Source organism: Macaca mulatta, chromosome 19 (genome assembly GCF_049350105.2).
Source record: "Macaca mulatta isolate MMU2019108-1 chromosome 19, T2T-MMU8v2.0, whole genome shotgun sequence".
Taxonomy (NCBI): Eukaryota; Metazoa; Chordata; class Mammalia; order Primates; family Cercopithecidae; genus Macaca; species Macaca mulatta.
The window spans coordinates 13,935,107-13,961,128 of NC_133424.1; the positions used below are offsets into that span (position 1 = coordinate 13,935,107).

The following is a 26,022-nucleotide window of genomic DNA, read 5'->3' on the forward strand; positions in this document are numbered from 1 at the left end:
CAAGAATCCACATGCAATTCGTTTATTTAGGAGGTGTTATAAATGGAATTGTGTCCTCCTGCTACACACACAAAAATGCTTCCGTCCTAACCCCCTGGCACCTCAGAATGTGATCTTATTTGGAAATAGGGTAATTGCAGACGTAATTAGTTAAAATTAGGTTGGACTGGAGTAGGGTAGGTTCTGATCCAATACAACTGATGTCCTTCTAAGAAGAGGAGAAGAGACACAGACACACCAAGGGAGGATGCTATTTTTTTTTTTTTTTTTTGAGAAGGAATTTCATTCTGTCGCCCAGGCTGGAGTGCAGTGGCATGATCTCGGCTCACTGCAACCTCCACCTCCCGGGTTCAAGTGATTCTCCTGCCTCAGCCTCCCAAGTGGCTGGGATTACAAGCACCCGCCCATCACGCCTGGCTAATTTTTGTATATTTAGTAGAGACCGGGTTTCACCATGGTGGCCAGGCTGGTCTCAAACTCCTGACCTCAAGTGATCTCCCCACCTTGGCCTCCCAAAGTGCTGGGATTACAGGCATAAGCCACCGCGCCCGGCCTGGGAGGGTGCTATTAGATGACAGAAGACTGGAATGGAGAATGAAGGCTCTAGAAGCCAAGGAATCCCAAAGATTGTGGGAAATCAGCAAAAGCCAGGAAGAGGCAAAGAACGATCCTCCCCCGGAGGCTTTTGAGGGGCGTGTTGTCAGCTCTGCTAACATCTTGAGGTTGGACTTCTGGCTTCCAGAACTGTCAGACCATAAATTCCTGTTGTTTTAAGCTACCCAGTCTGTGGTGCTTCATTATAGCAGCCCCAGGAAATAAATCTAAAAGTTCATCCCAGGAAATACCAGGCAGGGAATGGAAGGTGGTAAGTGAAGGGTGTGTAAGTGACCAGGTTAACCCTGCAGGAAACCAGAGCCTGATCCCACTGGAAAGATGCAGGGCAGAGCAAAACGCCTGATGGGGAGGGAGCTGGGGTATTTATCCACTGACTTCTCCAGGCACTGGCTGGAGGCTGCTCCTAGGGGTTGTCCATGCAGGCCAGGGGATCACAGCAGCCCCAGAGAGAGGCAGAGAGTGACAGGTGATTGCAGTATAAGGCATCCCTGCCCTCAAAGAACCTCAGTCTTCTGGCCAAGGGTTTCCTGACAGAAACCTTACTGACATTTGGGCTTGGATCATTCTCTATGTGGGGCAGAGGTGGGGGATGCTGTGCATTGCAGAATGTTGAGTAGCATCCATGACCTTCACCCACTTGATACCAATAGCATCCTCCTTCCCATCCAGTTGTGGCAATCAAAAATGTCTGCAGACACTGCCAAGTGTTCCCTGGGGGCAGAAATCATCCCTGGGCGACAAGCTGTGTTCTAGGTTCACATTAGGGCTAAATCATTGTATGGGCTGCTAACCAAAGGACGAGGGTGGGATGTAAATGCGTGGAAAGTGCTAGAAAGCTACTCTGAGTTAGTGGTTAATAGCAGGGCCAGGGAGGGGAATAAAGTAAGACCTCTCACACCTCACTCCACTTCCTCAGGCGCTGCTGGAGCTGTTATGATGAAAAATTCATGCACGTTTCTAAAAGGAACACCATTCAGGGTGGGGAATTTGATTTACACGGAGGTCACCCTGGGCCAGGATGAGTTCTAAATACTTCATGCGAATCCACCTTACTCAATCCTCATGCCTTGTGAGGTGGGACTATGCTTCTCTTTGTTTTGCACATGTGGAAATAGGGGCACAGAGAGGCCAAGCACCTTGTCGAAGGCTGCACAGCAAGGAAGTGGAAGAATCGGGAGGAACCCAGGCAGGCTGACACCTGAGTCTCTGCTCTTAACCACTCAGTTTGTGTCCCCAGAGGTGGCTTAGCTCTAAGCTTAGAGGCTTCCAGGGCAAACACCCTTTGGACAACGATACTTATAACTGAGCCCTCTGGAAATTCACGCTTCCTGTCCCACCACTGGGCACACCCCCAGCATCTTAACCTGAACCCCCAGATGCTTTCTCTGGTCATCCAACCCTGTGACATATCCCTTTTTTATGCTCACAATTTTTTTCAGCTCCCAATCCCCACTCCCATTCTCTCCCTGAGTTCCCTAGCCTTCAGGAGGGTTCATTTCCTGCTGGAGCTCCTCTCACACCAGCCTTGCAAAGTAAAAACCTAGAACCCATAAAAATTCCCCAGCGAGTTCTGGCCAGTTGGGTCTGACCCTTTGTCCAAGCTGTTCGCAGGTGAGGGCCAAGAGAGGGCCTGAGCTCGGATCTGCCGCCTGTTCCCAGAGATGCTACACTCAGAACACCATGTCCCTTCCCCACATCCTCTTTTCTGTCAATAAATTATCATGATAACAGCAGAAATCGTACGTTGTCTATGATATGAATGACATTCTTGTGCAGTGCGTGACAGGCACAACTGTTCATGGGGCTCCTTTTGCTGCCTACTCCCAACTAAAACGGGCCTTTGTTGATCAGGATTACAAGGATGAGTTTTTGCAAATCTCCCTCCACCCACAAGTGGGGAAATTCCTTAACCCATTTATGCTGGAGGTTGCAATTTTTTTGTGTGTGAAAAATCAGATCTTAGCGATGACCTTGAGCAGCAGGATGTAAATAACTCCCACAAAACTAGCATTCCAATAATGGAACACTAGGCATAAATGGGTTGTTAAGGAACATACACTAGAGCCAAGAGGAAAGTTCAGCTTCTCTACGTACAGGAGGAAGCCAGGTATTACTCCCTAGGAAGGCCAACCCCTGGCCTAACCTTAAATGGTAATTTTGGCCCTTACAGCTGGTGAAGATAAGATCTCCACAGGTCAACAGAGCTGTGTGTGTGTGGAGAAGCCCCAGGGTGCTCTACGGGGTCACGACACTTGTGGCATCCTTGTGTTTGATCCTGAATCCTTGGCTCTGCCCCACTCCAGCTGCTGACACGTGACCTGCTTGGGGACTGCTTACCTGCATCGTAGGTGAGGGAAGGTGAACTGTGGTGAAGACAGAGTGGGGTTTAAAACTTGCACACCTAAATATCTATCAGAATTATAAATGCATTTAGGCTGGGTGCGGTGGCTCACACCTGTAATCCTTGCACTTTGGGAGGCCGAGGCAGGAGGATTGCTTGAGGCCAGGAGTCTGAGAGCAGCCTGGGAAACATAGTGAGACCCCATCTCTATAAATTTTTTTTTTTTAATTAGCTAGGCATGGTGGTGTGTGCCTGTGGTCCCAGCTACTCAGGAGGCTGGGGTGGGAGGATCACCTGAGCCCAGGAGTTCAAGGCTGCAGTGACCTATGATTGCACCACTGTGCTCCAGCCTGAGTGACAGAGGGAGACCTTGTCTCTAAAAAAACAAAACAAAAATCTTTCCCCAAACTAAAATTATAAATGAATTTGGTCTTTGATCCTGCAGTCCCACTTCTGGGAATGGACACCCTCCAATCCCCTAGCTATATCTGCAAAAGTATGACGAGGTACATGCAACATTGCTCCTGGCACAGCAGCATCATGTTCGATGTCAGTGGATAGGAAGCCAGTCAAGCATTTCTCTTCATGGCAAACAAATAAATTATGGGCAGCTACACAATAGAACGCTATGCAGCTGTGCAAAAGAATAAAGAAGGCCAGGCGTGGTGGCTCACGCCTATAATCCCAGCACTTAGGGAGGCTGAGGCGGGAGGATCGCTTGAGCCCAGGAGTTCCAGACTAGCCTGGGCAACATGGTAGAACCCTGTCTCTACAAAAATTAGCGGCGCATACTAGTGTGCACCCATGAAGAGACCGTCCATGTCCTGCAATGGAAAGATCTCTAGAACGTGTGGTTATGAGGAAAAAAAAAAATCACAGAATTGAACAGCATGTATAGAATGCTATTCCTTGGGGTAAGAAAGAGGGGGGAGGATATAGATTTGATTATGTTTATAATTGCATAAATAAACACTGGAAGGATATTCTGAGGAACTAAAGGGGTTGCATACTGGAGGAAGAGGAAATAGAATGCAGGGATACATCTTTCCAGAAACATCCCTAACATTTTTAAGATCTAGGGCAAGAGTACAAAAAAAAGACCATATACTACGGGGAAATATTTAAAAGGTAACTAAATAAAACATGCTTTATGCTTCTACTTTGCAAATATACCTTCCTTTACACTTTGGAAGGTCACGGTGGAATTTAGAATCTGGATATCTGCACTGGGTCAAGGTGTGGGGAGAGCCAGCCCTGTTCCTTTCTCTTCCTAGTCATGGCTATGTCCTGCCAGAGGGGCTCCACACACGTGTGGGCATTCCAGCTTGTACATCCAAGCTGGCCACATTTGTGCCAACAGCCACCCCTCGGATGTCCTTGGCCCTCAGGTGGGTTACTAACAGATCCATATGAGAATCACATGCAAGTTCATGGAATCTGGGCATGAACAGGAATTCTGGGATCCTGGTAACTCCAAACATGGTCTAGAAAGTGAGGCACAAGCTCTTGGTAGACACATTCCCTTGGCTCCAGGAACTTCTCATCCCACGGGGACTGGTATGGCCGGAGGAGGGCCAGGTGAACCTCAGTGCAGGGCCCCCTTGCCTGTGTCCAAAGATATTACTCTACCTTTTATCTGTGTTGATGTTGGATCACATAACCTTTCCATATTCAAAAATCTAAAATTTTACCTAAACACCTGCACAATGAAAAATGATGTTGCATCTGGGGGCCCTCCAGACTTCTACGCCCTATAGTTAGAGTTCTGCTCGTGAGTCCCTGTAATCTTCCAAAGCCTGAGCCTCAGGCCAGCTTCACGGGGGCTGTGTTATCCTTGGGCTGCCTCCCCCAGCTCAGGGTCCCTCCATTGCAGCCTTGGAGTCTCATTGGTCCCAGGAGGTCACCTCCCTGAGACTCTGATTGTCCACACACACCGTCCCAGCATCACTTACATTGTAGAGGAGATCAGTCCACCCTTCCATGGTTATGCACTGGAAAACAGTCAGCACTGCAAACAGGATGTTGTCGAACTGAGTGATCCCGTTGTTGGGCCCTTCCCAGTAGGGCTGACATTTGGTCCCATTGGGGCAGGTGCGGGCGGGCTCTTCTGTCCCACATGGAGCCGGAGACTCACCCTGAATGTCATCTACAAAAGGGAAGGGGAGAAAAGTCAGGGGAAGGAGCAGGAAAATCAGCTCTGAGAAATAGGGACCCAAGTGACTCCACAATGTTGCTGGAACAAATAACTATTGGGACAAACGTGATCAGTCTTCAAAGAAATCAATGTTTGGCTTTGTGGGTCTATTAATTGTTTTCTATTGATTAATATCTTGTCTGAGTTTTACTACTCTTCTCTTTCTGTTTTCCATGACTTTTTTTGTTTTGTTTTGTTTTGCTATTCTTTTCCTAAACTTTTGAGATGGATGAATTAACTGCCTTTAAGGCTATAAATTGCCTTTAAGTGTGGCTTTACCTGCATCTCAAAAATTTGTCATGCATTATCATTATTGTTCAAGTAAAATATTTTTCAATTTCCATTCGTATTTCTTTTTTGACCTACAGGTAATTTAGATGTATTTGTTTTTTAAAAAAACTTATTAGAGATATATACCTAATATATATATATGAAGACAGAGTGGGAGAGGGAGGGAGAGAGAGAGAAGGAGAGGCAGGGGGGAGGGAGAGAGAGAGAGAGAGAGAATAGTATAGAACAGTATAATGATTCACCATGTACCTATCACCAATTTAGACACTTACCTACTTACTTCTGGCCAGTCTTTTTACATCTATATCCCCTCCAAACACTTTGCCTTGCCACTAGAACTTTTTTTTTTTGAAACGGAGTCTCATTCTGTCATCCAGGCTGGAGTGCAATGGCGCGATCTTGGCTCACTGCAATCTCCGACTTCTGGGTTCAAGGGATTCTCCTGCCTCAGCCTCCCAAGAAGCTGGGATTACAGGTACCTCCCACCACAACTGGCTAATTTTTGTATTTTTAGAAGAGATGGGATTTCACCATGTTGGCCAGGCTGGTTTCAAACTCCTGACCTCAAGTGATCCGCCCGCCTCGGCCTCCCAAAGTGCTGGGATTACAGGCATGAGGCACTGCGCTCAGCCTAGAATATTTTTAAAGCAAAGCTCAGACATCATATCATTTCATCTGTAAATGAGAGGCGTGTCTCTTAATCTGCAAACACTTTTAGAGTTCTCTTTTTGTTACTGATTTCCAGCTTCATTGCATTATGGTCAGAAAATATGTTTTGTATTTTTTCAGCTTTTTGACCTCCGTTGAGACAAACGTTATGGTCCATAATACAGTCAGTTTTTGTAAATGTGCCGTGTGCATAGTGCAGCTGGTAAGTGCAGCCTTCTTCCGACATCCATTAGGACAAATTTGTCAAGCGTGTTGTGTTATTCTCCTATAAGTCTTGCTGATTTTTTTCTTCTTGGGATGTACTGGGCTCAGGGAGCTGTTCTGGGGGTGAGGGACACCAGTACACACAGTTCCTACCCTTGCCTAAGGGTAAGGAACAGGAGCTGAGCTTTCTCCCCAAGTAGCAGGAGGCAGGCTGTGAAAATGCCACAAGGAGAGAGAAACGTGCCAATAGACACCCCTTTAGCTGGAAACCAAAGACAGCTTCCTGGGGAGGTGGCAGTCGGGCTGAACGCTAAAGGTCAGTCCAAATCTTAAGGTATTGATGAGGTAAGGGAGGCAGGAAAACTCACATCCTGGGAGTGTCCTCATTTTACCAGCGCAGCGGGTCTCAGAAGACCTTATTCTGTGAGTGATGCTCTTGAAGGTTTTCAAAGACGGCCGTGGTATTGTCGGACAAGAAAACAAACAGCTGAGTGTGTGTAAACTCAAGCTTCCTACTCAACAAAAATCTCTCTCAATGTATGTGCTATAGACTTTGCAGCACCAATTCTCTGCTCCCTTGACTGAGTACACAGCAGAGGGAAATAAACCGATGCTGAATGAATGAATCTTGTTGGCGTTTCAAGCTGTGGCTAAATAGAAACTCCAAGTCTAGCCTTGCCACGGACTTAAGTTGTTGGAAACGCCTTCCTCACTTAGGCTGGACTCGGTACATGAACTATTATTCGATAAATACAGGTTGGAAGGCAAAAATCTTTGAAACATAAGGCTCAGGGCAAAGAATAAAATAAATCCATGGGCTCCTATAATAAATGAGAACTATCGTTTGGGATGGCACCTGTGCCTGGAATCTTCTCTGTCTCCACCCCATGTCCAAGTCTGGCTCAATTCCCACCCTCCATGTAGCCTCTTCGTGTAGCCCAGTTAACACGGCCCCAGCCCCTCCCTCTTTCCCTCCCTCCCTCCATCTCTTCCCTCCTTCCTTCCTTCCTCTCTCTTTCTCTCTCTCTCTCTCTCTTTTTTTTTTTTTTTTTAAGACAGGGTCTCACTTGTCACCCAGGCTGGAGTGCAGGCACCATCATAGCTTACTGCAGCCTCACAGCCTCCAATTCCTGGGCTCAAGTGATCCTTCTTCCTCAGCCTCCTGAGTAGCTGGGACTATAGGCATGTACCACCATGTATGGCTAATTTTTAAATTTTTTTTTTTTTTTGAGATGAAGTCTCACTCTGTTGCCCAAGCTAGAGTGCAGTGGTGTGATCTCAGCTCACTGTAACCTCCACCTCCCAGGTTCCAGTGATTCTCCTGCCTCAGTCTCCCAAGTATCTGGGACTATAGGCACATGCCACCATGCCTGGCTAATTTTTTTTGTATTTTTAGTAGAGACAGGGTTTCACTATGTTTGCCAGGCTGGTCTTGAACTCCTGGCCTTGTGATCCACCTGCCTTGGCCTCCCAAAGTGTTGGGATTACAGGCGTGAGCCACAGCACCCGGCCGATTTTTGATTTTTATTTTAGTAGAGACAGGGTCTTGCTATGTTCCCTAGGCTGGTCTCAAACTAACGGCCTCAAAGGGATACTCCCACCTCAGCCTCTCAAAGTGCTGGGATTACAGGTGTGAGTCACTGCACCTGGCCCCTTTCAGGCATACAACAGCTACTGAATTTTCATATTTAGGGGGGCGTGGGTATAATCACACATTAGCCTTCACTGTTAAAAATGGCTGCAAATGAGGGGTCTTGTGTCTTCTAACTATTTTGGAAGCTCTTAGAAAGCAGGAAGACTTCCATTTTATCTTTGCTTCCTTCTAAGCGATTGGCACGGTGCTGGGCGCACAGGAACTGGGCTCCCGACACTGAGGAATGCTACTGAAAACGGGTCTATCTTTAGCAACTTTGCGATCCCCCTCAACCCCCCAGCCACCGACATGAAACACTCTGAGCGTTGCTTCTAGAAAAACAACCGTCCAGAGTGTCTGAGGAATTCGGTTATAAATACATTTTAAAATTAACCCACTGCCTGGGTGTCTGTATATATCTGTCTCTTACTCACACGTCTTATATTTTTAATCGTGAGCTAGCTTTTCAGTCTTTCTCCTAAATCGAGGCTTCCTCCCCTCTGGTGGCACCACCCACATCTGTCCCCTCAAAACCCCACTCGGACCCAAGTCAACCCTGTGGCCTCTTCTCCTTTAACTAGTCTAGGGTAGAAAAAAATAAAATAAAACCTCACGGAAACCTAGGATCCAGGAGTCCTGGTTTCTCGGCTCAAGGCTGATTTTTCCAAGAGGCCCTACCCCGTAGTCACATTCTCTCTCTCTCTCTCTCTCTCTCTCTCTGTGTGTGTGTGTGTCTCTCTCTCTCTTTCTCTCTTGCATTTCCGCCTGGATGACGAGGCCAGGAGCAGAAATAGCTCTGCCTCAATTAACACCTTCTTCATCGGGGAAAGAAATAATTAGGACATTCCATATTGAGCAAACTTCACAAGCCCAGGAGAGAAGGAGACAGGAGGAACAAGAGAAAAAGAGGGAAAAAAAAAACCCACAAAAAAACCAAAACCTCCAACCACTGCAAATAAACCTTCCCCAGTGGGTTTTCCCTCCCCCTGGGGAGGAGTGGGGAAGGAGGGCTCAGGGGCTGCCTCTGCGAATCCACTTGGGGGTCACTGGATGGAGAAGGTGGGTGGAAATCGACTCCCAGACAGAATCTTCTGTGGCTGTCTTTCCCAAATAAGGGGCCTGAAACCTCTTTCTGTGCCCACCTGGGTTCCCCTTGGGGCTTCTTAATTCATTCTATCCACTCCTTCCATTCTCAGCTCCCTTGACCCAAATCATCAGAACCAGCCTTGCCATTCAGTCTGTCTGCACCCAGACGGCCAGTGGTCTAAATATTGAAATACTGAAGGCATCCCTTCCTACTTGGTTCCATTTCATTCTGGAGCTTTACAGAGCAAGCAGCTAGAGTCTGGACAGGCAAAGATTTAACTGAAAACATATCCAAGGGCTATTTGGTTCCTGAGTGTGGATCGTGGTGGACACACTGCTTCCACACTGCTGGTTCAGAGCTGAGCCCTGGGAGTGTGTCTCTGGGCTGCCTGGCTTTTCCCCTGCTCACCCCACCCCTGGACCCAGCCACTGAAGGGTTAATGTGGGCATAGTCAGGGAGGGGCAGGACGCTGCTGAGTGCTAGGTTCTGACTGGTTGGTGCCAGGACTCCCAACTGGGATATCTCTGATACATCCTGGGGGTTGGGGGAGACCAGGAGGACTCATCTAGTACTCTCACCTTCTGTAAGGTACCACTCACAATGCATTTAGGCAATAACCCTTTTCTGGCCCAACTCTCCCCACTTCTTGCTTGCTTTAGAAGTCAGGACTGGCTGAGGTCTGAAAGCACCCAGAATACCTGTTCCACTCAGTCAGATGTGCCAGGCATTCATTCCCACTCTAGGAGCAGTCCTCACCAATGTCAGAAAGAAGCTGGTGTATAAATACCCCAGCTCCCTTGCCCCTTGGCTGGGACGGCTCTAAGGTGTGCGTTCTTTACTTATTTATTTATTTATTATTTATGATGGAGTCTCGCTCTTTCGCCAGGCCAGAGTGTAGTAGTGCGATCTTGGCTCACTGCAACCTCTGCCTCCCGGCTTCAAGCGATTCTCCTGCCTCAGCCTCCCGAGTGACTGGGACTACAGGTGCCCGCCACCATACCCAGCTAATTTTTGTATTTTTAGTAGAGATGGGGTTTCGCCATGTTGGCCAGGATGGTCTCCGACTCCTGACCTCAGATGATCTGCCTGCCTCGGCCTCCCAAAGTGCTGGGATTACAGGCGTGAGCCACGGCACCCAGCTGAGTTGTGTGTTCTTTGCTGTCTCACGGAGGTGCCTAGGGGGATCCAGTCCCAGTTGTAACTGATAACCCACTTGATAGCACACCCTTTCACGGATCCCTTCCTTTCTCTGTCTCACTTCCTCATTCCCCTGATGGTGCTTCCTGGGATCATTCCCAGATAAACTCTTTCTCTGCTGGGTCACCTTCTATGGAACCCCAACCCTTTCAACAGCGAAGATCTCAGAGGCTATTGAACCTGCTGCCTCTCCTGCAGCGCTCTCTGAAGGAGACGATCCTCCCAGCTGCCAGGAGAAAGAACCACACCCCGGCCCAACCCTCCCAAGAGCTTGTCCCTGAAGGAGAAAACTGGAAAGACGCATCATGCTCCGTGGACCTACCTGTCCCCTCTTCAAAGCAGGTGGTATGAAATTTTCCCATATAAAATTCTAACCCTATGATTGCAAAAATAAGGATTGCAAAAAATAGGAGGAGGCCGATCTGCAGCAAAGGGATCATCGCCTTCATGATCGACTTCAGGACGACTTGTAAACCTGGGGGGACACAGAGAGAGGTCCCATAAGCCCATGAGCAAGCACCCCCAAACCCCGCCACCAAGACGCCAAGGTCTATCCCAAACAAAGCAGGTGTGTTCCCGAGGGAACCTCAAGCACACAGGAGCCTGGGGATTGAGCAATGGTAAAGGAAGCACCACACGGAGGCTGGTCCTTATCATAGGAACAACCCTTCCTAGGTTTTTTTTTTTCTTTCTTTGAGACAGGGTCTTGCTCTGCTGCCCAGGCTGGAGTGCAGTGGCCCAATCACAGACTCCCTGCAGCCTTAACTTCCTGGGCTCAGGCGATCCTCCTGCCTCAGTCCCCGGAATAGCTAGGACTACAGGTGTGCATCACCATGCCTGGCTAAGTTTTACAACTTGTTTGTAGAGATAGGGTCTTGCTATGTTGCCCAGGCTGGCCTGAAACCCCGGCCTCCGAGCACTCAAACCCCTCCGCCTCCTAAAGTGCTAGGATTATAGGTGTGAGCCACCATACCTGGCCCCTATTATTATTATTTTTCACTTTTTATATTTTTATTTTTTTTGAGACGGAGTCTCGTTCTGTCGCCCAGGCTGGAGTGCAGTGGCGCCATCTCGGCTCACTGCAAGCTCCGGCTCCCAGGTTCATGCCATTCTCCTGCCTCAGCCTCCCAAGTAACTGGGACTACAGATGCCTGCCACCACGCCTGGCTAATTTTTCATATTTTTAGTGGAGACAGGATTTCACCATGTTAAGCAGGATAGTCTCGATCTCCTGACCTTGTGATCCGCCTGCCTCGGTCTCCCAAAGTGCTGGGATTACAGGCGTGAGCCACCGCGCCCGGCCTTATTATTTTTTAAAAAGCACTTTTAACTTTAAAGTATTTATTCATGTATTTTAATTAGCCAGGCATGATGGTGCATGCCTGTAGTCCTAGCTACTCTGGGGACTGAGGCAGGAGGATCACTTGAGCCCAGAAGGTTAAGGCTGCAGGGAGCTATGACTGTGCCACTGCACTCCAGCCTGGGCAGCAGAGCAAGACGCTGTCTCAAAGAAACATATATATGTATTTTATAGAGACAAGGTCTCACTATGTTATTCAGGCAGGTCTCGAACTCCTGACCTCAAGCGATATTCCCGCCTCTGCCTCCCAAAGTTCTGGGATTGCAGGCACGAGCCACCGAGCCCAGCCAACTTTAAAGTATTTAATAAAAGTAATTGACATGCTGTTCCATTTGACGATCTTTTGGGCAAGAAACGGGTGGGAATCCATTACTTTCGGAGCCGTATTCCTGGGTGTTGGGCAACTTGCACCCAGAAGAGGAAGCCATTTTCTTTTTTTTTTTTTTTGCTGCCAACAGGGGGCGTCTTTTCCTAATTCATAAAAGGGCGCCCATATAGGCTGGTTGCTGCTCTGGGTAGGGAAAGCGGTTGGTGGTCTCAATTTCAACCCCAAGGAACCAGACTCAACACTATTTCACTGGCTTCTAGCGACAAACCCCTGAGGTGGCCATGTATGTAAAGTCACTCCCATTTCCCACAGAAGTGGGAAGCAAGGCTGACAGAGATGATATGATTCACCCAAGAGAATGCATGAGAAATAGCAGAACTAGGCAGGGTGTGGCGACTCACGCCTGTAATCCCAGTACTTTGGGAAGCTGAGGCCAGCAGATCACCTGAGTTTAGGAGTTCAAGACCAGCCTGGCTAACATGGTGAAACCCCATCTCTACTAAAAATACAAAAAAGTATCTGGGCACGGTGGCCAGCGCCTGTAATCCCAGCTATTTGGGAGGCTAAGGTAGGAGAATCGCTTGAACTTGGGAGGCAGAGGTAGAAGTAGCCAGGATTGTGCCACTGCACTCCAGCCTGGGTCACAGAGTAAGACTCTGTCTCAAAAAAAAAAAAAAAAAAAAAAAGGCCGGGCGCGGTGGCTCACGCCTGTAATCCCAGCACTTTGGGAGGCCGAGATGGGTGTATCACGAGGTCAGGAGATCGAGACCATCCTGGCTAACACGGCGAAACCCCGTCTCTACTAAAAAAATACAAAAATTAGCCGGGCCCAGTGGCGGGCGCCTGTAGTCCCAGCTACATGGGAGGCTGAGGCAGGAGAATGGTGTGAAACTGGGAGGCGGAGCTTGCAGTGAGTGGAGATTGTGCCACTGCACTCCAGCCTGGGCGACAGAGCGAGACTCCGTTTCAAAAAAAAAAAAAAAAAAAGCAGAACTAGGATTTGAACCCAGGTCCATCTGATGCGAGGCCCCACGTTCGCCCATGTGCTGATGTTGCTTTCTCTGTTCTGAGCAACCCAATTCAGAAAGATGGTGGTGATAAGGAGGCAGGGGGCCGGGGGCCGTGGCTCATGCCTGCAATCCCAGCACTTTGGGAGGCTGAGGCGGGTGGACCATGAGGTCAGGAAATCGAGACCATCCTGGCTAATACAGTGAAATCCCATCTCTACTAAAAATACAAAAAAATTAGTCAGGTGTGGTGGCGGGCGCCTGTAGTCCCGGCTACTTGGGAGGCCAAGGCAGGAGAATGGCGTGAACCCGGGAGGCGGAGCTTACACTGAGCCAAGATGGTGCCACTGCACTCCAGCCCGGGCGACAGTGCAAGACTCTGTCTCAAAAAAAAAAAAAAAAAAAAAAAGAAGGCAGGGAACAGTCCCCGAAGGGACACAGTGGAACAGAAGACACACCTAAGTGGGCATCTGAAGACCTGAATCTGGGGGTATTGTCATCAATCAGGCACCCCATGCAAGCTCTCATCCTACCAAGCTCAGCCTCCAGTAGCCTCTCATCTAACAAATGGTTCATTCATGGTGGTTGAATGACTCTGGGCTTCAAATCCTTTTGGGAGAGGAAGGGGTTAATACTGAAATTCCCATCCTACACTAAAAGTTCCACTGTTGTAAGACTCGGAGAATGTTCATAATAATAATAGCCGGCCAGGAGTGGTGGCTCACACCTGTAATCCCAGCACTTTGGGAGGCTGAGGCAGTTGGATCACTTGAGCCCGGGAGTTTGAGACCAGCCTGAGCAGCATGGCGAAACCCTGTCTCTACAAAATACAAAAAAAATTAACTGGGCATGGTGCTGTGTGCCTGGAGTCCCAGCTATTTGGGAGGCTGAGGTGGTAGGATTGCTTGAGCCTGGGGAGGCTGAGGCTGTACTGAGCTGTGATTGCACCACTGCACTCCAGCCTGCCGACAGAGCAAGAGCCTTAGTTAGTATTTCTTTGCCCATCATTGGCTTTTTTTTTTGAGATGGGCTTGCTCTATCACCCAGGTTGGAATACAGTGGGATGATCACGTCTCACTGCAGCCTCGACCTCCTGGGCACACGCGAGCCTCCTGCCTCAGCCTCCTGAGTAGGTGTGACTACAGGCACACTTCACCATGCCTGGCTCCACTACCATTTTTTTTTTTTTTGAGGCTATTAATGCAGGTCTGAACGATGTCAACATCCTATGTCTGTAACCACTGTGCTATCTATTAGGAAAGTCTATGGTCAAAATGAAGGTTCAAACATATAGATTGGAGCTTTGCTTCTTGATTGGAGAAACTTCTCATGGCTCTTGATGGGTGGAGACCACAGTAAGAAAGGGAAACTGTCAGGAAAGCTTGAGGGGCCATGCCACTCCAAGGGCTTAAAAATGCAATGTGGGTGCTAACAGACGCAGTGTGGTGCAGTGGTTAAGGTGCTGGATACTCTTGGTGTCTGGCCAAGATCCCATTTTCTTTCTGATGTACCCGCCCTCCAGCTGCTATGGATGTTGGTTACCAATGCCTCCCAGCTGCCCCTCTTCTTAGTAGAATTGCCCTTGGTGATCAAAAGCTATCTCACCAGGGAGCTACTGCGTCTCTGCCTCCCATCCGCAGGGACTGACCATAGAAGTACAAAAGGCCAGCATCCTTGTCACACACTTTGGAGGACAACTCTGGTGTCACACACATTCCAGCTGAAATTGCATCCCTGCTCTATCCATTCCCCTGCCCCACCCTGCTGGCCTTGTGCTGTTTCTCCCGAGAGCCGTCCCCGAATAAAGCAGGTGCGTCTGAACACCCACCTACGTACCCGCTTCAAGGGAACCTGATATAGTCATCCACTTACTAGTGAATTCCAAACCTCAGCTTCTCCATCTGTAAATGGGGACTGGAATAGTATCTCCCTCACAGGATTAAATGAGAGAGTTCATACACAGTGAAGTACCTGGTAAGTCATAGGTGGTCATTAAACAGAGACTCTTGTTACTATTGCTACTATAATATATATACATATATATATATATATATATATATATATATTTATTTATTTATTTTTTGAGACAGGATCTCTCACTTTGTTGCCCAGGCTGAGTGCGGTGGCACCGTCACAGCTCACTGCAGCTTCAAACTCCCAGGCTCAAGCGATCCTCCCATCTCAGTCTCCGTCCTATAGCTGAGGTTACTGGTACACACCACCATACCTGGCTAGTTTTTGTATTTTTTTTAGAGACAGTGTCTTGCTTTGTTGCCCAGGCTGGTCTTGAACTCCTGGCCTCAGGCAATCGTCCCACCTTGGCCTCCCAAAGTGCTGGGATTACAGGTGTGAGCCACTGCACCTGGCTCTTTGGACTATTAGATTTGGGATGGCCCTTCATTTAATATGATGCAGGCATCTGCTGAGATCTTGCAGAGACCTTGGATAGAAGTGTCTTCTTTCTACGAAAAGACCCAGCTGGGGATCCTCTGGGAAATCTTACGCTTCAAACCTGGGTAGCAATGAGCCTGAAGAACGAAGCCAATAAAATGTAAAATGGTGATAATAAGAGAAACTACCTCACAAGTTTGTTGGGAGGATACATGACTTTAAAAAAATGGAAATACTTAGAATAATGTCTGGCACATAGTAAGTGTGTTTCATTTTTTTTTTTTTTTTTTTTTTTTTTTTGAGATGGAGTTTCACTCTTTCATCCAGGCTGGAGTGCAGTGGCATGACCTCAGCTCACTGCAACCTCCACTCTCCGGGTTCAAATGGTTCTTCTGCCTCAGCCTCCCAAGTAGCTGGGATTATAGGTGCCCACCACCACACCCGGCTAATTTTTGTATTTTTAGTAAAGATGGGGTTTCGCCATTTTGACCAGGCAGGTCTCGAACTCCTGACTTCAGGTGATCCGCTCACCCGCCTTGGCCTCCCAAAGTGTTAGGATTACAGGCGTGAGCCACTGCACCCAGCCTATACATTGTTTGTTTGTTTTTAAACTTTTTGTTGTATGGTTTTGTGAGACAAGGTCTCACTCTGTTGCCCAGGCTGGAGTGCAGTGGTGCTGTCACAGCTCACTGCAGCCTTGACCTCCTGGGCTCAAGTGATCCTCTTGCCTCAGCCTTTTAAGTAGCTGGGACTATGGGTGTGCACCACCATGCCTGCTTTTTTTTTTTTTTTCCTGTAGAGACGAGGTTTTGCCATGTTGCCCAAGCTGCTCTTAAACTCCTGAGCTCAAGCTATCTGACCACTTCAGTCTCCCAAAGCGCTGGGATTTCAGGTGTGAGCCACTGTGCCCAGCCAACCTGGCTTATTAAAAAAAAAAAAATTGTAGATATGGGGGGGGGGGTCTCACAATGTTCCCCAGGCTGGTCTTGAACTTGTGGCCTCAAGTGATCCTCCCAAAGTGCTGGGATTACAGGCGTGAGCCACCATGCCCGGCTAAATTATTATTATTAACCAAGACAAGAAGACAGAAAAAGGACAGCCCTGTTTTATTTTTGCTTTTTACATTTTTTTCGGCTCAACCTATACTTAATCTTGACCCCGCATATGGCAGCCACCCCTAAAGGGGGAGGAGATGCATCTGTGGAGCATGAGAAAGCAGCAAGGAATGGGTATGAATTTTAGGGCTCGTTAGTGTCCACTGTAAGAATTCAGGTGAGTAATTTAACCTCCTTGAGCCTCAACCTTCTCATCTGTAAAATGGGTGTTCACTGGATGACTGTGAGGATGAAATAAGGTAATGCATGTAAAGTCCTCCTGCAGTGCCCTGTATACAGCAGGCACTCAGCAAATGGGAATGGTCATTGCCCAGGCTTGGAGTCACACTTGCTCCTAGTTCTGCCACTTCTGAGCCACAAAACCCTGCTCCAATTTTTCCACCACTCTGAGCCTCAGTTTCCCCCTCCATAAAATAGAGACATCAGTCCTATCGACTTCATAGGGCTGTGAGCATTGAATGAGATCACATGTGGTGCTTAGCATGGCTCTTGATAGACAGCAGGTGCTCAATAAATGGGCGTGGCTCCTAGCTTGCTTTCAGGAGCTCATGGGGAGCTACAGTCACGTTCCTCGGGGTCCCCTACAGGGAGTCCCAAAGAGGAGACTGCCCTCACACAGGCTGGTGGTGGGATGTGGCCTCCTGAGATGCTCTACACAGGGGAAACTGAGGGCTCCTGGGGCCCCTGAGCAAACCCCTTGTCAGGGTCGGAAACTCACGCACTTGGGATTCCAGACACCAGCTTGAGCGGCCGCAGCACTCGAACTGCCCTCAGCGTCCGTAGGTCAAACTCCGTCCCAACTGTCGCCAAGATGCTGAAAGAAAGAAGCCAGAATGGAGAACAGAGGGTGGGTTTCGGGGGTCAGACAGCAGGGCGGGGGTGCTTGGGATTTCAAGTCGTCTTATATTGGCTGGGTGACCACAGGCAGGTGACTCGACACCACTGGCCTCAGTTTTGTCACCTGTAAAATGGTCTTAACAGTACCTGCCTCATGGGATAAAAGGTGATTTACAAAGACCCCCAACAGATGGTTCACATTCCACAAATGTTGCAGTGAGAGAAATGGAAACTTCCCGATGGCTCATGGTTAGGGTGACATTCAGTATATTTCACAACATACAATGACAATAGGTTGTGGGGTGGCCTGGGGCCCTGGGGGAATGACAGACCTTTCGGGGTTTGTGACTCTTTATTTTATTTTATTTATTTATTTTTTTGAGACAGAGTCTCGCTCTGTTGCCCAGGCTGGAGTGCAATGGCGCGATCTCAGCTCACTGCAACCTCTGCCCCCGGGTTCAAGGGATTCTCCTGCCTCAGCCTCCCGAGTAGCTGGGATTACTAGGCACCTGCCATCATGCCTGGGTGCTTTTTTTTGCATTTTTGTAGAAACGGGGTTTCACCATGTTGGCCAGGCTGATCTTGAGCTCCTGACCTCAGGTGATCCACCCGCCTCAGCCTCCCAAAGTGCTGGGATTACAGGCGTGTGTCTGGCCTGGTTTGTACCTCTTTAACAAATGGCAGGAAAGCAGTTCAGTGTTAAGAGCCCAGCCTGCATGGGTTCAAATCCCAGCTCTGCCACTTTCCAGTTGGGTGACCTTGGGCAAAGAACGTCCCTGCTCTGTGCCTCAGTTTCCCCCTTTTGTATAACCTCGATAACAATAGTATCAATACCTCTAAGGGCTGTGAGGATTCAGTAAGTTGATAAAAAGTGGTCAGCACAATGCCAGGCACACAGGTGGTATGCTAAGCTACTCAGGAATAAATAAGAAAACAAAAAAATGGGTGTGATCTTGCCTGTGTGGACCAGCCGGCATCAGCCGGCTAGAAGGCAGCTACAGACCCCAAGCCTCTGGTCAAAAAGAGTCCCTTTTGTAAATGCAAGTTAGTAAGGATGATAGTGGTAGGTGGGATGAGGCTTCTGCAGAAACCCTCCGGGCAAGACCCTGTCATGAGACCTCATTTGTAAAAGTATTGCTGTTGAAATACAGGGTCCCTCCTGGCCCTGTTTCCTGAACATGTCCATTTCAGAGCTAAGTGATGTACAGTGCATGGTCAAGGCACAATACAATAAAAGAGATTGTCATCAGAACTTCATATAATGGACAAGAAATGCCGAATACCAGAGGGTCTGTGGTTAATGGAAGGTTGGCAAATAACTTGGGGATTTTTCAGTTTATTTTTATTTTAGACATGGGGTCTTGCTCTGATGCCCAGGCTGGAATGCAGTGGTGCAATCATAGCTCGATACAGCCTTGAACTCCTGGGCTCAAGCAATCCTCCTGTCTTAGCCTACTGAGTATCTGGGATTACAGGCGGGAACCACCACACCTGGCTTGATTTTTCAGTTTTATACAGGGGCTTGGGTGTTAACACTTCAGTCTGTGGCCAACTGGTATCTGTACCTCTTGCCTCAGGGCTTTCTCCAAAGCTGAGGCAGGCCCAGGGAATGAACTTTAAGGGAGCAGCCCTCAACCAAAGATTGCTGGGAGTTGGTGGATCAATACCCCAGCTCCCTACCCCTCATTCTAGATCACTTAAGATGTAAGTTCCACATGGGCTCCCAGTGGGACTGAGCTCAAATGCCCACAGGACAACTCATCCTTCTTTGCCCCACCTCCCCTCTTCCTCTCCAACCCTTTCTGGGGTCACCTCTCAGATGAACTACTTGCACAAGGATTGCCCTAAATTCTTGTTTCAGGGTCTATTCTGGGTCATCCTAAACTAACACGAAGCCTGTGCTCAACTTTTTTTTTCCTCAAGATTACTCCTAGAGGAGAGATGGGCATATTAGGTTGGACTGACCTACTTTTCCACCATCCACAAGTGGGCGTCTGAGCACATCCTATATGCTGGGTAGAGTGACACACGAGACTATCCCTGCCCCACGGAGCTGATGCAGAAGAGAAGCACTTAAGAAAAACATGCACACAATGAATGAATCTGTTGCAGGTGTGATGCCTTCTCAGCTAAGAAGACAATGGCTTTGAGGGGCACACAGCAGGTTGTGTTAACTAGTCCGGGGCCTGGGGATACCCCCTACTTCAAGTCAAGTTCCCAGAGATGAGGAGAAATCTGGCCAGTGGGGAAAGAACTTTCCAGGCTGAGACAGCGGCCATGACAGAGAGCTTGGGACTGAAGGAGGCTTGGAAAATTCAAGAAATGACATGGTGTCACCACTGGGATTTGGATGGTGAGGTTCAAGCAGCAAGCCATGAAGCCAGAGTAGGCAGGGGCCATGACATACAACTTTACAAAAAATGAATTTATTTATTTTTATTTTTAGAGACAGGGACTTATTGTCACCCAGGCTTGAGTACAGTGGTGCAGTAACAGCTCACTTGCAGCCTCAATCTCCTGGGCTCAAGCAATCCTCCCACCTCTGCCTCCTAAGCAGCTGGGACTACAAGTGTACAACAACACATTCAGAAAATTTAAAAAATTTTTTGTAGAGATGGGGTCTTGCTATATTGCCCAGGCTGGTCTTGAACTCCTGGCCTCAAGTGATCCTCTCACTTTGGCTTCCCAAAGTGCTGGGATTATAGGTATGAGCTACTGCACCTGGCCCATTCAACTTTTAATTTGATTTACTTTATTTTTCTCTTCTCCTACCAGCTTTCTGATACTAACTTGGGTTCCTCAAATTCTGACTTAGAGATCATTATTCTCTTCTTGCACCTTGTTTTCTTCTGTGCTGGCAGATAAAAGCTGTCAGGTGTTCACAGCAAAGAACAGGCAGTGGCTAAGTCCTTACTTTTTCACTTCACAAACATTAACTGAGCACTAATAACAAGCCAGGCCCTGTCTCTGTGTGGGGGGAGACTGAGAGTAAACCCAATAAATACAAGCAGGCTTTGTTTTGTTTTGTTTTGTTTTAGAGATGGAGTCTCCCTGTGTTGCCCAGGCTGGCCTCCAACTCCTGGGCTCAAGGGATCCTCTTGCCTTGGCCTCCCAAAGTGCTGGGATTATGGGTGTGAGCCACCACATCGGCCGAGGCAGACTTCATTTCACGGTACTTTGCTTTACTGCAATTTGCAGATATTGTGTTTCTTACAAATTGAAGATTTGTGGCAACCCTGCATCAAGGAAGTCTATCAGGGCATTTTTTTCCCTAACAGTGTGTGCTCACTCGCGTCTCTGCGTCACACTCTGGTAATTCTTACAGTATTTCAAACTTTTACATAATTATTATATCTGTTATGGTGATCTGTGATCAGTGATCTTTGATGTGACTATTGGAATTGTTTGGGGGTGCCACGAACCACATCCATAGAAGATGGCAAACTTGATCGATAAATGTTGGGTGTGTTCTGACTGTTTTGCCAACTGGTTATTCCCCCATCTCTCCTGCTTTCCTTGGGCCTTCCTATTCCCTGAGACATAACAATATTGAAATTAGGTCAGTGTATAACCTTACAATGGCCTTTAAGTGCTCAAGTGAAAGGAAGAGTCTCATGCCTCTCACTTTATTTTTTTATTTTTATTTTTTTTATTTTTATTTTTTTGAGACGGAGTCTCGCTGTGTCTCCCAGGCTGGAGTGCAGTGGCGTGATCTCGGCTCACTGCAAGCTCCGCCTCCTGGGTTCACGCCATTCTCCCGCCTCAGCCTCCCAAGTAGCTGAGACTACAGGCGCCCGCCACCACGCCCGGCTAGTTTTTTGTATTTTTAGTAGAGACGGGGTTTCACCATGTTAGCCAGGATAGTCTCGATCTCCTGACCTCGTGATCCACCCGCCTCGGCCTCCCAAAGTGCTGGGATTACAGGCTTGAGCCACCGCGCCCGGCCATGCCTCTCACTTTAAATTAAAAGCTAGAAATGATTAAACACAGTGAGGAAGGCATGTCAAAAGCCGAGACAGGGCCAGGGATGGTGGCTCATGCCTGTAATCCCAGCACTTTGGGAGGCTGAGGTGAGAGGACAGCTTGAGCCTAGGAGTTTGAGACCAGCCTGGGCAAAATAGGGAGACTTCATCTCTACAGAAAATTTAAAAATTAGCTGGGTGTAGTGGTACACACCTGTGGTCTCAGTTATTTAGGAGGCTAAGGTGGGAGGATCACTTGGTCCTAGGAAGTTGAGGCTGCAGTGAGCGGTGATCGCACCACTGCACTCCAGCCTGGGCAACAGAGTGAGACCCTGTCTCAAAAAAAAAAAAAAAAAAAAAAAAGGCCATAAGCTAGAGGTGAGCCAAGTTGTGAATGCAAAGGAAAAGTTACTGAAGGAAATTAAAAGGGCTACTCCAGTAAACACGTCAATGATAAGAAAGTGAGACAGGCTTGTTGCTGACATGGAGAAAGTTTTAATGGTCTAGGTAGAAGATCAAACCAGCCACAACATTCCCTTAAGCCAAAGCCTAATCCACAGCAAGCCCCTAACTCTCTTCAATTCTGTGAAGACTGAGAGAGGTGGGGAAGCTTCAGAAGAAAAATCTGAAGCTAGAAGGTCTTGGTTCATGAGGTTTAAGGAAAGAAGCTGTCCCCATAATCTAAAAGTGCAAGGTGAAGTGGCAAGTGCTGATGGAGAAGTTGCGGTAAGTTATCCAGAAGATCTAGCTGAGATTATTAATGAAGCTGGTGACACTAAACAACAGATTTTTAATGTAGACAAAATGCCCTATTGGAAAAAGATGCCATCTAGGACTTTCATAGCTAGAGAAGAGAAGTCAATGCCTGGCTTCAAAGCTTCAAAGGACAGGCTGACTCTCTTGTTAGCGGCTAGTGCTCCTGGTGACTTTAAGTTGAACCCAATGCTCATTTACCATTCCAAAAGTCCTAGGGTCTTAAGAATTATGCTAAATCTACTTTGCCTGTGCTCTATAAATGGAACAATGAAGACTGAATGACAGCCCGTCTGTTTATAGCGTGGATGACTGATATTTTAAGTCCACTGTTGAGATCTACTCAGAAAATATACATATATAATACAATATATATATTTTGGACGAAGTTGCACTCTTGTTGCCCAGGCTGGAGTGCAATGGCACGACCTTGGCTCACTGCAACCTCTGCCTCCCAGGTTCAAGCGATTCTCCTGCCTCAGCCTCTGGGGTAGCTGGGATTACAGGCACCTGCTACCATGCCTGGATAATTTTTTTTTGTATTTTTAGTAGACTTGGGGATTCACCATGTTGGCCAGGCTGGTCTTGAACTCCTGACCTCAGGTGATCCACCTGCATCGGCCTGCCAAGGTGGTGGGATTCCAGGTGCAAGTCACTGTACCCAGACAGAAAAAATATTTCTTTCAAAAATATTACTGCTGACAATGCACTGGTTATCCAGGACCTCTGATGGACGTGTACAAGAAGATGAATGTTGTTTTTATGTCTTCTAACACAACATTCTTTTTTTTTTTTTTTTTTTTTTTGAGACGGAGTCTCCCTCTGTCGCCCAGGCTGGAGTGCAGTGGCCGTATCTCAGCTCACTGCAAGCTCTGCCTCCCGGGTCTATGCCATTCTCCTGCCTCAGCCTCCCGAGTAGCTGGGACTACAGGCGCCCGCCACCTCACCCGGCTAGTTTTTTGTATTTTTTAGTAGAGACGGGGTTTCACCGTTATTTAGCCAGGCTGGTCTCGATCTCCTGACCTTGTGATCCGCCTGTCTCGGCCTCCCAAAGTGCTGGGATTACAGGCTTGAGCCACCGTGCCCGGCCTCTTTTTTTTTTTTTTTTTTTTTTTTTGAGGCAGAGTCTCACTCTGTCGCCGCAATGGTGTGATCTTGGCTCACTGCAACCTCCGTCTTCTAGGGGGTTCAAGCAATTCTCCTGCTTCAGCCTCCCAAGTAGCTGGGATTAAAGTCACACACCACCCAGCCCAGCTAATTTTTGTATTTTTAGTAGCGATGGGGTTTCACCATGTTGACCAGGCTGGTCTTGAACTCCTGACCTCAAGTGACCCACCTGCCTCAGCCTCTCAAAGTGCTGGGATTACAGGTGTGAGCCACCATGCCCAGCCACAACATTCATTCTGTAGCCCATGAATCAAGAAGTAATTTTGTTTTTCAAGTCTTTTTTTTTTTTCCTGAGACGGCGTCTCGCTCTGTAGCCCAGGCTGGAGTGCAGTGGCCGGATCTCAGCTCACTGCAAGCTCCGCCTCCCGGGTTCACGCCATGCTCTGGCCTCAGCCTCCCGAGTAGCTGGGACTACAGGCGCCCGCCACCTCGCCCGGCTAGTTTTTTGTATTTCTTAGTAGAGACGAGGTTTCACCGTGTTAGCCAGGATGGTCTCGATCTCCTGACCTCGTGATCCACCCGTCTCGGCCTCCCAAAGTGCTGGGATTACAGGCTTGAGCCACCGCGCCCGGCCGTATTTCAAGTCTTATTATTTAAGGGATACATTTCATAAGGCTATAGCTGCCATAGACAAATTCCTTTGATGCACCTGGGCAAGGGAAATTGAAAACTTTCTGGAAAGGATTCACCATTCTAGATACCATTAGGAACATCTGTGGCTGGTTCCAGTGGCTCATGCCTGTAATCCTAGAACTTCGGGAGACCAAGGCAGGAGGATCACTTGAGGCCAGGAGTTCAAGACCAGTCTGGGCAACGTGGTGAGACCTCAACTCAATTAAAAAAAAAAATCCACAATGAACAACAACAAAAAGAACATCTGTGATTCATGGGAACAGGTCACAATATCAACGTTAATAGGAATTTTGAGGAAGTCAACTCCAATCCTCATGGATGACTTTGAGGAGTTCAAGACTTAACTGGACGAAGTCACTGCAGATGTGATGGAATAGCAAGAGAACTAGAATTAGAAGTGGAGCCTGAAGATGTGACTGAATTGCTGCAGCCCTCATGATCACACTTCAATGCATGAGGAGTTACTTGTTACGGAAGAGCAAAGAAAGTAATTTCTTGAGATGGAGACTACTCCTGGTGAAAATTCTGTGAACACCGTTAAAATGACAACATGGGATTTAGAATATGACATAAACTTAGTTGGCAAAGCAGTGGCAGGGTTTGAGAGGACCGACTCCAATTCTGAAAAAAAGTTCTACTGTGGGTAAAATGCTGTCAACGAGCATCTCATACTAGAGAAATCTTTCGTAAAAGGAAGAGTCGATGGATGCAGAAAATTTCCTTGATGTCACAGCCACCCCAGTCTTCAGCAACCACCACCCCGATCAGTCAGCACCCATCGACATTGAGCCAGTGACCCTTCACCAGTAAGACGAGGACTAGCTGAAGGCTCAGATGATTGTCAACTTTTTTTTTTTTAAGTAATAAAACATTTTTATTTATTTATTTATTTTTATTTTTAATTTTTTTTTTTTTGAGACAGAGTCTCACTCTGTCACCCAGGCTGGAGTGCAGTGGTGCAATTTCGGCTCACTGCACCCTCCCTCCACCTCCCAGGTTCAAGCAATTCTCGTGCCTCAGCCTCCCCGGTAGCTGAGCTTACAGGTGTGCGCTACCACACCCGGCTATTTTTTGTATTTTTAATAGAGACGGGGTTTCACCAAGTTGGCTGGGATGGTTTTGAACTCTTGACCTCAAGTGATCCACCCACCTTGGCCTCACAAACTGTTGGGATTACAGGCGTGAGCCACTGTGCCCAGCCTTTTTATTTTTTTAATTTGTAATTTTTGTTGAGAGATACGGTCTCACTCTGTCTCCCAGGCAAGAAGAGTGCAGTGGTGTGATCATAGCTCGCTGCAGCCTCAATCTCTCGGGCTCAAGCGAGCCTCCCACCTCAGCCTCTCATGTAGCTGGACTCACAGGCATGTGCCACCATAAGCAGCTATTTTTAAAAATAACTTTTTGTGTAGAAACGGGGTCTCACTTTGTTGCTTGGTTTCAAACCCCTGGGCTCAAGCAGTCCTCCTGCCTTGGCCTCCCAAAGTGTTGGGATTGCAAGCGTGAGCTGCTGTGCCCAGCGCTGATGCATTTTAAAATTAAGGTATGTACTTTTTTTTTTTTTTTAGACATAACACTGTCATGCACTTAATAGACTATAGTGTAAGCATAACTTTTATGCGCACTGGGAAACCAAAAAAAGGCACATGACTCACTTTATTACAATATTCGCCTTATTATGGTGACCTGGAACCAAACCAGCAGTGTCTCTGAGGTGTACCTGTACGACAGATGTTAGGGTGATGAGTACTTAGGAGAAAGTCGCCAAAGAGCAAGGGGAAAGGATGTGTCAGTGACATGGGGCTGGGGGTGTGAGGGGAGTGGTGACATTTCTTTTTTCTTTTTTTTTTTTTGAGACGGATTCTCGCTCTGTCACCCAGGCTGGAGTGCAGTGGCCGGATCTCAGCTCACTGCAAGCTCCGCCTCCCGGGTTTACGCCATTTTCCTGCCTCAGCCTCCCGAGTAGCTGGGACTACAGGCGCCCGCCACCGCGCCCCGCTAGCTTTCTGTAATTTTTAGTAGAGACGGGGTTTCACCGTGTTAGCCAGGATGGTCTCGATCTCCTGACCTCGTGATCCGCCCGTCTCGGCCTCCCAAAGTGCAGGGATTACAGGCTTGAGCCACCGCGCCCGGGCGGAGTGGTGACATTTCTATCAGTAAAGGCACCTGCTCTTTACCACCTGGAAGGGAACCACTTCAGTGTTAAAAGTGTTCAGGGCCGGGCGTGGTGGCTCACGCCTG

General features: G+C 47.9%; 1 protein-coding gene and 2 long non-coding RNA genes across 5 annotated transcripts in view; 2 read left to right on the top strand and 1 right to left on the bottom strand.

Moving 5' to 3' along the window:
- The window catches only part of CACNA1A (calcium voltage-gated channel subunit alpha1 A), a 307,938-nt gene that overhangs the window by 157,337 nt on the left and 124,579 nt on the right, over positions 1-26,022 (bottom strand). For all 3 annotated transcript variants that reach the window (XM_028839313.2, XM_077977500.1, XM_077977501.1), the window contains exons 4-6: positions 17,155-17,246; positions 10,554-10,706; positions 4,909-5,102 (exon numbers count right to left, since the gene is read on the bottom strand). In XM_028839313.2, coding sequence (XP_028695146.2) covers positions 4,909-5,102; positions 10,554-10,706; positions 17,155-17,246 — 439 coding nt within the window. The remainder of the gene's footprint in view (positions 1-4,908; positions 5,103-10,553; positions 10,707-17,154; positions 17,247-26,022) is intronic.
- Positions 1-26,022, top strand: part of LOC144336742 (uncharacterized) — a 171,959-nt gene that overhangs the window by 102,183 nt on the left and 43,754 nt on the right. The window lies entirely within an intron of this gene.
- Positions 252-26,022, top strand: part of LOC144336757 (uncharacterized) — a 58,840-nt gene continuing 33,069 nt past the window's right edge. Inside the window, exons 1-2 of the long non-coding RNA XR_013409081.1 lie at positions 252-3,621; positions 5,519-5,686. This is a non-coding gene — a long non-coding RNA (uncharacterized LOC144336757). The remainder of the gene's footprint in view (positions 3,622-5,518; positions 5,687-26,022) is intronic.